General features: G+C 32.9%; 1 protein-coding gene across 1 annotated transcript in view; it reads right to left on the bottom strand.

Moving 5' to 3' along the window:
• Positions 1–13,297, bottom strand: part of LOC127861699 (metalloprotease TIKI1-like) — a 90,038-nt gene that overhangs the window by 57,331 nt on the left and 19,410 nt on the right. Inside the window, exon 7 of the mRNA XM_052400384.1 lies at positions 2,155–2,715. Coding sequence (XP_052256344.1) covers positions 2,155–2,715 — 561 coding nt within the window. The remainder of the gene's footprint in view (positions 1–2,154; positions 2,716–13,297) is intronic.

Below are 13,297 nucleotides of genomic sequence, written 5' to 3'. Positions count from 1 at the left end.
AGAATTTGTCTGACAAAAAAATTAAATTCATGTACATGTTGCAAATATTGTCCTATGATCCACAGTGGAGAGTAATTGGAGATACAGCTAAAGACATAACAAAAATCCTACATTAAAGGGGATTTTCAAGTACAAAAGGGCCATAACTTTGTTATTGACAAATAAAATTTGGCATGCATTATCCTCTTATCCATATATACAAGCAGTTCCAAGATGTGGCTCCAGACACAGAAGTGTTTTTATTTTAAAGTAAAAAAGGACCATAAATCTGTTGTTTGCAAATGGTTTGCAATGATATTTGATGAGCATCATCCTTTTATCCACATATAAACTCATTCAAAGTTCTAAATGAAATAAGCCCAAGCAGTTCCGAGATCAAAAAGGGTCATAACTACCTTCTTTGCAATTTATTGCTACGGCATTTGATGGGCATCATCCTCATTTCTATCATTCCATACACTCAGACAAAGTTTCAGTGAAATTGGCCCAAGCAGTTTCAAGATATGGCTCCAGACCCAAAAGTGTAATGGACGTATGGAATGAAGGACAGAGGGAAGGAAAGACAGATGAATGAACAAAACCGAAACAATATCACTCTGCCTACAAACAATGATATGGAGTTGTTCGCGGCATCGCAACCTTTAATCACAGCATTATGCCTACGCCAATAAATACAAAGCATAGCTCAAACTCTGTGATGATTAGTTAAGTTAACAGAATTTCATAATAATAAAAAAAGATCTTTGTTAAAGATTATTGCATGTTAGAGACCCATTCAATAGTCAGTCACTACAAAAAGAAGAACAAGCCGAACATTTAAGAAGAAATGAAGTCATGAACTTTGGGATGATCACATTTCATAACTGTACATGGCATGTGAACAAGCATAGAAACTTAAGACAGAGATCAATAAAATAATATTTTTTTTAATTATACGTAAAATTATACATCACTATTATTGAGCGTTCTTTTCATTAAGATGGATTTCCGCTAGTGGGGGCCATTGCAAACAATTGTTGTATCACATGTCAGGGTTAAACTTCTGAAGAGATTGCAAGCTTTATGATTTTGCTGTGTCATGGTTATTACTCCACATCTAAAATTGCAATAAAATCACTTAATCCAGAGAATTATCCTGTCCCCGCAAAATGTTTTGTGAGAATCAATACATTCCTACCGAGATCATAAATTTAAAATGTCAACTAAGGAAGTCAGATTAGATGGAAAGTTATTATCAGCAACTCAATTCTCCAACCTCCAGCAGAGAGAAAGATAAAGCCCTTTAGAAATGAAAAACATGCCCACTGACATATCACAAACCCTTTGTTCTCAAGACACATGGAGAAATTAAACAAGAGGGCCATGTGCTCTAAGGCGTTCATCTGAGACCCAAAGAAACAAGAATATTCTGAAAGAATGTTTTTTATTTGACTACGTGACTGACCTACTTTTTTAGCTTTCACAACCCAGTTTCAATCTCAGCCAAAATTGCATTGAGACAAATGTTCTTACATAATTTTATGAAGATTGGACAATACATGAGGCTCATAGACCGTCAACCAGTTTTTACTATAGCCATGTAAAGAAAACTGCCTCCTGCAAGATTAATGTTTTGATGTAGTTCCAAGCCAGCAGGAATTGTTCACAGTGTTAATTACTTTCCTGACTACATGTATTAATCTATTCTTAGCAAACATGATCTGGACCTTGTCCCTAATGCAATCCCAAGCTGCATTTCACACAAATGTTAACCTGAGTTTCATAAATACAATATTTACAATCAGGTCTTTCCCAAGGAAATTTGTCCAAGGCAGCACTGAAGGGGCTTGGTTCAGAAGAGGGGTTGAGGCCTGTAAAACATGTCCATAAAAAAAACTTTCTACATATTCTCTATCTCTACTTCATAACTATAAAACCACTTACACTTTATTGAATTATCTACACGTCAATATCTGCCTACTAATATTTAGGGGTTGTCAGTCGATGTTTGGTAAGTGCTTTGAAAGCTAAATCTCAAATCACCATAATTATTATTATTTAAGCCACATTTTAGCTACATAAGCATAATATATTAAAGTTTATGTAAATTATTTTCAATGTTACTTCTCCAAAAAGAGTTAGCAGACAGAACATTACTTGAATAAATCGGGGTACCTGAGAATAATTTAACTCATTCAAGGGAATACATTGCTCTTGCACTTGTTCCACAGCACCTGTTGATTTGTCAAGTCGTTCTGCTTCTTGTGCTAAATATAAATCTAGCACAGGAATTTCTCGAGATTTTATATCACTTTCTGTTAATGAATTTACAAGTAACATCACCCAAATTGGTCGTTTTCTTTCCCAGTTTCCAGCAATGATGTCAAACAAATAGTCAGCATACAACCCTTTCCCTTTCTGATCCTCTGTTATCCACTTGGACATTCTTGCTCTGACATATTCTAAATGATCTTTAAGTCGAGCATATAACGCCTTCGGTAAGATGTCTGAGAGGATTTCTCCATGAGGTAAGAGCTGACAATTTGCAAGCTGAGTCACTGTTGTGGGATTTGTTAGATCAAGTTCAAAAAAAACATTTTCTGATTGGTAGAAAGCTGTTTTCACGTTTTCTGGAATGTGATCCCACACCCGTGTATATGGAACATGGATGGTTCCAAACAAGTATGATGGTGGCTCCCTTTTGATAGTCCACAAAAAGGACCGTAGTTGCCCCTCCTGAAAAAATAAAACAATTACAGCATTCATTTATAGCAGAAGAAAACAGACATTTAAATTCAATGCATATTAAGTGTAAGCAAGTCTGTGCAATAAATGGAAAAGGTTTTGTTTGATATTTATTACATGTATCAGGGTGCTAATATACATGTATGCCTTAGGTCTGATCAGAACTTGATTATCTGGTAGATAAAGAGTAATCAGAAACATAATTTGCCATCAATCAAGTGGGCCATGACAGCACATAAGCGCTCACCATAGTTAGAAAGTGTCAAGGTTTTTATAGTGGTTACGATTCAAATAATTATCAGATTAGACCTAGTTTTTGACCCTACTTACCCAAAGTCAAAGCTAGAATAGACATTGCCATGATAAACTTTCTGACAAAATTTCATCAACAATAAATCTTAAATGTGGCTTCTACAGTGGCTAAAAATGTTTTTCTAAGATTTGAACTGTTGACCTAGTTTTTTATCACTCTTGACCCAATTTCTAATTTGGCCTTTTTGTTTGTCAAGATAAACAATCTGACATAGATTAATTAGGATTTAATATAAAATTGGCTTCTCAAGTGGAAACAAGCTTCTTTAAAGGTTTTATCTGGTGATCTAGTTTTTCTACCGCACTTTACTCAAAATTGAACTTGGCCTAGATATTTTCAATAAAAAAACATTCTGACCAAATTTAACCAAGATGCATGCATGGCCATAATATCACTTTAGACTAATATTTTGACAAAATTTAATAAATAAAAAGCAATAAATTTGGCCTCCATAAATATAACAAGGTTAATGTTTATGGCATGTGACAGACAGATTATGAGCACAAGGCGATAACAAAAGCTAACCATTAGCATGTTGCGCTTCGGTAAGCTTTAAGCAAAACGAGTGACTGTGTTCAACCACCAACGCCTGGTGGTGGCTAAACTTGTGTTGGTCAACACACGTAAATTAAATTATAAAAAGTCCTTTACTGGTAAAAAATGTTGGATACTATGGGTTATAAACAAAAATACTTTTAAATATATGTAATGTTCTCCTGACCTCATGATTAACTGATCAAAAGCCGTTAATGGACATTGTGTAAAGCTACTCAGAAAGCATGGATATGATTATTTGATGGAGATTTCTTGTAAAACCATTTGTTTTTTTATTATTTTTGTTTTTTTAAGACATAATATAATTTATAAATCTCTTATTACATTGTAATTAATTTATTCCTTGTATACATTTAGGCCTAGTCGGAGCACTGCTGACATGTATGAGGCATCTTTTAACACAATTGTGTGTATTACCAATAAAGCTATTCATCCTCTTCGGCCTATATTAAAAAGAATAAAATATTTGTGAAAAAAAAATGTGCAAGAGCATGTCATATTTATGGTGTCTCCAATAACCAGGTGTTTGACAAGCAGTGTAGCCATATTTCCAGCATGGCAAGTCAATTAGCAAGTCTATTTTACAACAGATATTACAATAGCAGAAGCCTTTCCTATTTAATTACTATCAGATTGAAAGAGCTCAATTGATAAGTATACAGACAAATAATGAATAACATGTTGCTGTTACACTTACACAGTTTTCACTATAAATACCTGCTTGAAAGGTCATTGTTTGCCTATGGTAGGTCAACCACTAGAATGCACAACCATAATGAGCTTGTAAAGGTGCCCCATGATAAACATTCTGTGTTAAAGGGGCCTTTTCACAGATTTTGGCATTTTTTAACTTATTCATTAAATGCTTTATATCGATAAATGTAAACATTGGATCTTAAAAGCTCCAGTAAAAAAATCAAGAATAAAATTAAAAAAGGAAAAGAACATTGCCTGGACCAGATTTCGAACCAGTGACCCTTGGAGTCCTGCCAGAGTCCTGAAGTAAAAACGCTTTATCCTACTGAGCTATTCCGCCGAGTACACATGCTGAACGTATTTTATACCTTATATAAGCAATCTTCGTAGTTTCACAAAATTTAACGACAAAAACAGAACTCTCCAAATTATTCAATCGTTTCGCGTTGCAACGCTTTATAATTTTTAGGTTTTAAAATCGTCAAAATTTGCGAATCTGAAACAACTTTTTTCAATTTTGTCAATTTACCAAAGCGTGAAAAGATCCCTTTAAGCCACTCAAACAACTTCATCCCATACACCTGCTTACACTAAATGGAAATCTTGTTTAAATGCAAATGGCTTATTCAAAACTGGTAACTTAATATTACTTGTGTGTAGATGTTTAAGTGCAAGCCAAACCACCTGTACAAAGTTCAGTCAAAGCTAATTGCTTGAGTTTTTGAGTCAATTGCCAATTTAGAATATTTCAAAATAAATCAGGTAATTGGGAAAGGTACTGACCAATATTTTGTGTTTTTTCAGCAAACCAAAACCTAAATACACATGTAATTTATTGTGAAGGAGTAACATTGCAATTTTAGTAGCAAAATTCTTGGAATTGCTAAATTCAGGGAGATAATCATGGATATATCATTTTTGAAAAAATATTTCATAATAAAATATTTTCGTAACAATACAGTCATAATCTCGTCATTCTACTTCTCTTTTTCTTACCAAATTACAAAAACTGTTACCTGACACGTTTATGCTTTATACAAAGTTTCAGAAAAATGAAAAATACTACATCATATTTAAATACTTACTGTTCAATCAGTCTATAATTTTTAAAATTTATATAAGGCCATAATAATTAATATGAAGCTATTTTTGTCTTAACACTCGGCAACATCTTCGCCTTTCAATGTGAAGTTTTATCATGAAAACCTCATAATGGGGACAGTAATGATGTATAGATGCTCACTCATGAACAACTGTAATAACCCAAAAATTTATGACACTGTTTTGTTAGTTAAGTCTGATCAAACAGAGATAAAGGGTTTGTGCTGAACAAAGGGGCAATAAAACAACAGAATACATAGGATTAAATGGTTTTAAGATTTAATAATGCAAACAATCAAATCGAAACAATTTAATTAAATTACATGTTTATTTTATTGTGTCAAAATTTTAGTTTTCCCAGACATAAACAATTATGGTTAATTATTATATGTTGTGTGCATGGAATTGATCTATTTATTGTTTGTTTTTATCCTTATTTGTTTCAGTACAATACAACAACTAGTTTTCATGCCACTTCGTAGTTCTATACTATAATACATATTAAAAACTAAAAAGTTAAGTTTTTTGTTTGTGTTTCAATATTACAAATGAGTTAATAAAAGCATGTATACACTGTCCACTTTAAGCAATGAGATAAAAGAAAGAAAACTATGAAAATGAGAAAATTAATTAATTGAAAAGCCATTTGTTAAATAAATTCTGGACAGAAAGTTAAGTATCTAATTTCTATACCCTTCCCAGAAAGTTGAGTGTTAAATTTTTATGTGTGTTTTAATAACTTGAAAACAAGAGCTGTGTTTGTGTAACCAAATTACCCTTATGGCATTTGAAGCTGCACAGCAGATATTGTTAAGTCAAAGTCCCATAACTTCGTAAAAAATCAATAGACTGGAACAAAACTTGACTTTGATCTATATGAAATGAAGGTACATGTAGACTCAAACACCAATAGTCATGTCAATATCTGCAATTAAGGAAAAATGTCCGTAAACTGTTACTCTTGGGCAATTTTTTAAATCCAAAGCTTGTAACTGAACCAAAAATCAATGGAATGGACCAAAATTGTTACTTGTTTGGTAAGTCATGAAGGTAACGACAGGTAGACTCAAAATGCGTGAGAAAATGTTATAATTCTATATATTTTATGTGAACAACTTTCCAGAAAACTTGTTCTTGTTTTGTGTTATATGCAGTTTAAGTATGGGTTTTTGATTATTGATAGCATTATTTTTAGTGACCCATTTTCCCATTACAAGGGTCATTCAAAATCTCATTGCGAATTGTAAATGGCACATTTAATTAAGCACAATGCTTTTTGACACAAAATTAAATTCAAAAAAGCAAACTTGTAAATAAGGGCAGCCTATCCAGGCATTCAGGAACGATTTCCAGACGTGCTGACCGAGTACAGCAAACATTTGTGGTTAAATATTTAAAAGATTTTTCTCTTATCGTGACACTATACTATTTCGGTAATGTTTGTTTTCTCATCTTGAAAGCAATTTAAATTAAAACTGTGTTTATCGATAGTCAATTATAATTTATATATTCCCTGGGTGATTTAGTAAACGGGTACTGACCCTGAAATTCTGCGAGATGGATTTTAACGCCTAATTGTAACTGGGCCACAATTTGTGTCGTTTGAACATACAGAGAGTAGTCCGGAATTCTTTACACTGAACAGTGATACATCCTTTGCGCTGCATGAGCACAGACACAGGGATGTAGCCAAAGTTCAGAGGTTTTATCTCGAATCAGCCTATGAAATATTCGAAAATATTCATGCGTGTCTGCTGGCGTTATGTAAAAGTAATTTAAGGTGAAAAGCTGGGTAAAACAGCTACGCCGAAAAAGCGCATTAGTTTATGTCAGAGTTGTTGACACAGTGTGAACTGCTAGGGTAACAAGTAATGCATAAACAACAAAGTACGGGTCAAACAGGGATGTCTTTATGACTACCTAATTCGTGAGTAAAAAGTATTGCTGGCAGATTTAATTTGTATTTATTTTATTCAATTATCTTATTGTATATTTTAAATTTGTATATGGTGTCAAAAATCAAAAGTTTTGTACATCATAAAATTAAATTCTTAGTGAGATAGGTATTCGATATTGCAACAATATTCATTTAATATGATGGTGATTGCAAATTGTCTTTACATTCAGTTCTCATTATCATTTTCATCATGCTTTCTTTGCTTTCAGAACGTCCAAAAAGGGCCATGTTGTTGTTATTTTGTCTAAGTTATCTCTATAAAATAAATAGGATGATAAAAAGTGCACACAAAACTCGACCTATGCGTTATGACACACTCTTTATAAATTTGAATGGCATGTGTTCATTTCAAACTTGCGATTTATTTTGAAAAATGAGTTGCGTCTTAAATTATGCAATAGCATACAACTAAAGTGCCTTCAGAATTCGTTATAAATCTGTAATATGACAATTAAGTATGACAACATAATCTTATACCTCCTTTGTTGTTCTGGCCTGAAGCTGTTATGATGGAAATTGAGATAAGGCTTCTCTCTAGCTGGTCATTACCACACACATAATCATGATATAACAGTTTTAATTATAGAGTACATCACTTCAATGAAACTATATTTCAATATTATCAAAAATAAAAATAAAATAAATAAATCCTACTTTATCAGAGATATCAACCTTGATTTACAATTATTGTTGTTTTTACATAATTATAAACATTACTTCTTTATAAAAACTAGCAGTGCAGATATTTACATGGACCAGTGCATCAAAATCAAACCACACATTTATTTTTAAAACTTAAAATAAACTATAAAATTGAGTATCAATGGCATCAACAGAAAATATCTTATTTGTTTCCATTTGAACTACTGGCTAGAAAGTTTTTAAGTAAAGAACGCGATCCAATTTTTTTTTGAAGTGCTTCATCATTATATTTCATTTTTGCACAACAAACGGAAATGAGTTGTTGTTATCGAGGAGAACAAAGATTTTCCCAAATTTCAAGTTCAGTTAACAGATTCAAGCCACAATTAAACAATGATAATGTTTTTAGTCAATCCTCTGTCCTGCACAAATAAAACTACATGCATGTCAACTGGCAGAGGTTTTTCAATGGAACTGAACCAATTTTTTTAACTTGGACTACTAAGAGATGACAGGTTCTGGACAGGAACAAAGGGTCGAGGAAAGTTTCATGAAGATTGGACACAACTTTGAATAAACAGTCGACTCATTTGAAAAATCATTCCCTCCCATTTTTTTCATCAGACCAAACACATTTTTGAACTTGACAGAGAAGAACAAAGATTCTAAGCAAGTTTCATAAAGTTTTATACATAAAAATTAAAAACAAGTAATTTCTAAAGTGTTAACAAGGTTTCACTAATTGAAACGCAGCCGAGATGTAATTACAACAAAAGTTATGAGCAAGTTTTACAAACATTTGACACAAATATGATTTGTAGCAGGTTTGCAAGCACTTTCTTAAATTTTTACAAATGACCTAGTTTTTGACCCCTCATGACCCAGTTTCGAACTCAGCTGAGATAATTGGGACAAATATTTTTACGAAGTTTCAATAAAAATTTGGCCATAAATGTGCCACGACTGGAGATAGTTGATCACAAAAGCTCATGATGAGCATGTTGTGCTGAAAAGAGCTAGATTTAACCCTTGAACATAAAAAACAGTTTAACAATAATTTTAAACAACAGTTAACATGTCAACATTTTACAATTATTATTATTATGTAACAACTGGACTTCTATTGTTTAACATGCTGATTCATAATCATATTTGATTAACAATTACCATCAATTATACGCAAACTGTTGATTGTATTAGCAAAAATATAATTCACCTGTTAATACAAGCTAGCTACCTGTGACTGTGTTCAACTTAAATTGACAATTGAATTCAATGTTTGGCAAAACTTTCGAAAAATAACTTATTTTTACAAAAAACAAAACAAAAATTTACTCGTCGAATAGACGCAACAACTTACTTCAGTATCACAGTTACCGTTGTTGTTTCTTCCTCTTATAACGGCGCAATATTTTAGTCTCAAGTGGATAGCATACATCCAAATTATGGATCGAACAGTAACCAAAGTCTTCATTTTCTACCATTATAATTCACTCTCTGTAAATCGCCCGTAATTAAATTCTCATGAATTTGATGCATCGCGGATAAGTAATATAAAAAAAATGCAAATTAATAACACTCATAAATCTGACTTGTATATCTCTCTGTCCCGCCTTTATGTATTCCCTTCGCATTCATGGCTATTTGATGAAAATATGTCAACGTTCCGCAACTGTTGTTTTTCCTATGTATGATTACAAATCCAACATCAAAGAAAAGATCAAAGTGTTCGTCTGCAAAATCCCATTCACTGTGTATCTATCTTACAGGGAAGATGTAAGAGATGCTCCAAAACAACAGGTGCTTGTCATTTGTAAAACGATTTTTCATTGGATAGTTATCATTAAAAGAGGGTTGTCTGCTAAGTAGGCAACTCTTTAAACATGTCATATTTGCCGTCCGATGAAAATGGTAATTAGAACTGAATATAAAGACAATTTACAATCACCATCATATTAAATGAATGTTGTTTGAATATCGAATATCTATCTTACTAAGAATATAATTTCATTATGGAAATTTCCGGTACAAAACTTTTGATTTTTGACAACATATACAAATTCAAAATATACAATAACATAATTGATGAAAATAAATAAAAAATAAATCTGCGAGCAATACTTTTTACTCACGAATTAGGTAGTCATAATGAAAGCCCTATCGACACGTACTTTGTTGTGTATGCATTACTTGTTACCCTAGCAGTTCACACTGTGTCAACAACTCTGACCTAAACATGGGTTTTCGGCACAGCTGTTTTACCCAGCGTTTCACATTAAATGACTTTAACATAACGCCAGCAGACACGCTTGAATATATTCGAATATTTCATATGCTGATTCGAGATAAAACCTCTGAATACATCACTGAGTCTGTGCTCAGCGCAAAGGATGTATCACTATTCAGTGTAAGGAATTCCGGACTACTTTCTGTATGTTCAAATGACACAAATTGTGGCCCAGTTACAATTACGCGTTAAAATCCATCTCGCAGAATTTCAGGGTCAGTTCTCGTTCACTAAATCGTCCGGGGAATATATAATTAACTATCGATACACACATTTTTGCTTTCAAGATGAGAAAACAAACCGTTGTATATTTGTTATATACTTACACTAATACGTGGTACTCTCGTAGTATAATTTTTATTTACTTACACTAATGTGTGGTTTGACAATGATAAGTTGATAACACACATTTTATGCGGTGAATATGTGACTAACAAGTTAACAAACACAATAGTTAAACTTTTGTTTTCAATTTAATTATTTAGGAACGTAAATTGCAAACTTTACATCAAAGTCAGCATTTACGCCGACTACCTTTTAAAAAGATATTTCTTGTTGTGCTAAGTTGTTTTTTAATATTCGGTTTTAGTGATTATAATGCATTTTTGTTGTTGTCTATAATATACCTGTAGTAATTGGTCAACTTATGTTCAACGTTTTATTAATAGATTTAATTCGGAACTTGCGCGCTGTGGGTTTTTCCGATTTCTGAGCGCGCGAGGGAGGTACAAACATTTTCATTAGTACAGTAATTACCTAATGAACCAGTAACGTCGATATCCGATTTGCTTCCCATTCAGTAGTCGATAATAAGTATTTTAACGACAGTAGTGTTTCTTCTAGGAAATGTCAAAATTCAAGTCTTTTTGTTATTACTATTACTATTATTAATAATAATTACACATAACAAATTTAACACTGATATACATCTATGCCAGACGTTTAATACAGGATTAAAGTCTTAATACACCGTTCACATGTACAGCCGCCTATAAGAATGGGTCCAGTTGCTATCATCCTTAAAAGACATGAAAAACTTACTTTGTCAGCTGTATGGTAATGAAGGAACCTATACAAACGGCTTGACATAATTATATAATATTTCTTCTGAAAAACTTTATTGATGTTCTTATTTTTTTCGGCATGCTTTATAGATATTTCAAATAAAAGTAATGTATGGTAAAGCTCCATAGTGATGTGTCTTCTAATCTTAAGGTCTAAGTCTTTAGCGAATAATTTTCTTTACTTTTCAGATTAGATTAAAGAAAAGCATCACAATAGGGCTAAATCAATAGACATATACATATCCAACTGATATGGAACGATATATTAGTTATAGTACTCCGAATGGTCTAAGGATAGTAAGGTTTTTATTGTTTGGTACTTGCCTGTATGATATAAAATATAAACGAATAGTATAATATATTATACAATGGAGTCAATGTCTTGGTAGTTTCGATGACAAACTTCCATTCAAACTGTATGCCCAGGCCTACGCACAGTATATGCAAGGACATAGTTACGTGACCGAAGCTGTATACATGTACATGCAGCATTATATTGTGTTTCATAGTATTCTTACAAAGTAAACATTTTCGAGATTACCGGTAGTTCATCTAAAGAAAAATGATTAAATCGTGGTATTTTTATCAACTATAAAGAATGTTTGAGCAGAAAAAGTGGTGTTTACTTTTCAGCGATAAGAGAAATTATTGATTCACTCTCTTTTAAAATATGCTAGTCAGCTTTTGTTTGTACCTACTGCGCGTGCTCAAATATCGGAAAAACCCAGACTGGAGAGTTCCGAATAACAACTATTGAGAACTTCGAATGTAAACAAAAGTTATCTTCTGCTATTGTGTTGTTAGCACCCGTGAATACAAAAGATCGCCGCTATCTGTTGAGAACAAAATAATGTTTCCCAGAAACAGCAATAGTAGCATGCACTATGAACAAGGTTACACAACATCCCACTTGTTTATCAAAATCTATTAATAGCCTTAGATGCGGTGGTTATCGTTCTTAGCGTACTTAAAAGCAGTCCGACTTGCAACGCGTAGTACTAACCTTCGTTGTTCGCAAGCGAACAACAATTTTAACTTACGAGAGAAGTATGTAATCTCAACATGTAGACGTATTTGATCGCCATTCTCCTCAAATATAGACATCGTAAGAGATGCCACTGAAATTAATTAAGTACTAATCATTTATAATCTTATGATATGGAATTTAACAATTATGCATCTTCAAAAACTGTATCGTATCGTATAAGTGTACTACGATGTTTATTAAAATGGTCCCCGGGTCTTTTCAAAAGCAAGGTTGTGTGTTCAATTCATGGAAAGGTCTAAAGAAACGGAAGTAGATATGTATAGTTTCTATCAAGCGTTAAAATACTAGTTCTCGAAGAGCATAATTATATAGACCCAACACCCGATGTGCATTTAATATAAGGGACATTGAGCATCGTATCATATACAATGAGCATCATATAATGGACAGTGAGAATCAAATAATGAACAATGAGCATCATGAACTGGACCGTGAGCATCATATAATGGACCGTGAGCATTATATAATGGACCGTGAGCATCATATAATGGACAGTAAGCATCATATAATGGACCGTGAGCATCATATAATGGACGAGGATCATCATATAATGGACCGTGAGCATCATATCATGAACAATGAGCATCATGAAATGGACCGTGAGCATCATATAATAGACAGTGAGCATCATAAATGGACAGTAAGCATCATATAATGGACCGTGAGCATCATATAATGGACAAGGATCATCATATAATGGACCGTGAGCATCATATAATGGACAGTAAGCATCATATAATGGACCGTGAGCATCATATAATGGACAAGGATCATCATATAATGGACCTCGAGCATCATATAATGAACAATGAGCATCATATAATGAACAATGTGCATCATATAATGGACCGTGAGCATCATATAATGAACAATGAGCATCATGAAATGGACCGTGAGCATCATATAATGG

Source organism: Dreissena polymorpha, chromosome 16 (genome assembly GCF_020536995.1).
Source record: "Dreissena polymorpha isolate Duluth1 chromosome 16, UMN_Dpol_1.0, whole genome shotgun sequence".
Lineage (NCBI taxonomy): Eukaryota > Metazoa > Mollusca > Bivalvia > Myida > Dreissenidae > Dreissena > Dreissena polymorpha.
The sequence above is the reverse complement of the archived record's forward strand: the minus strand, read 5'-3'. Positions and strand labels throughout refer to the sequence as shown.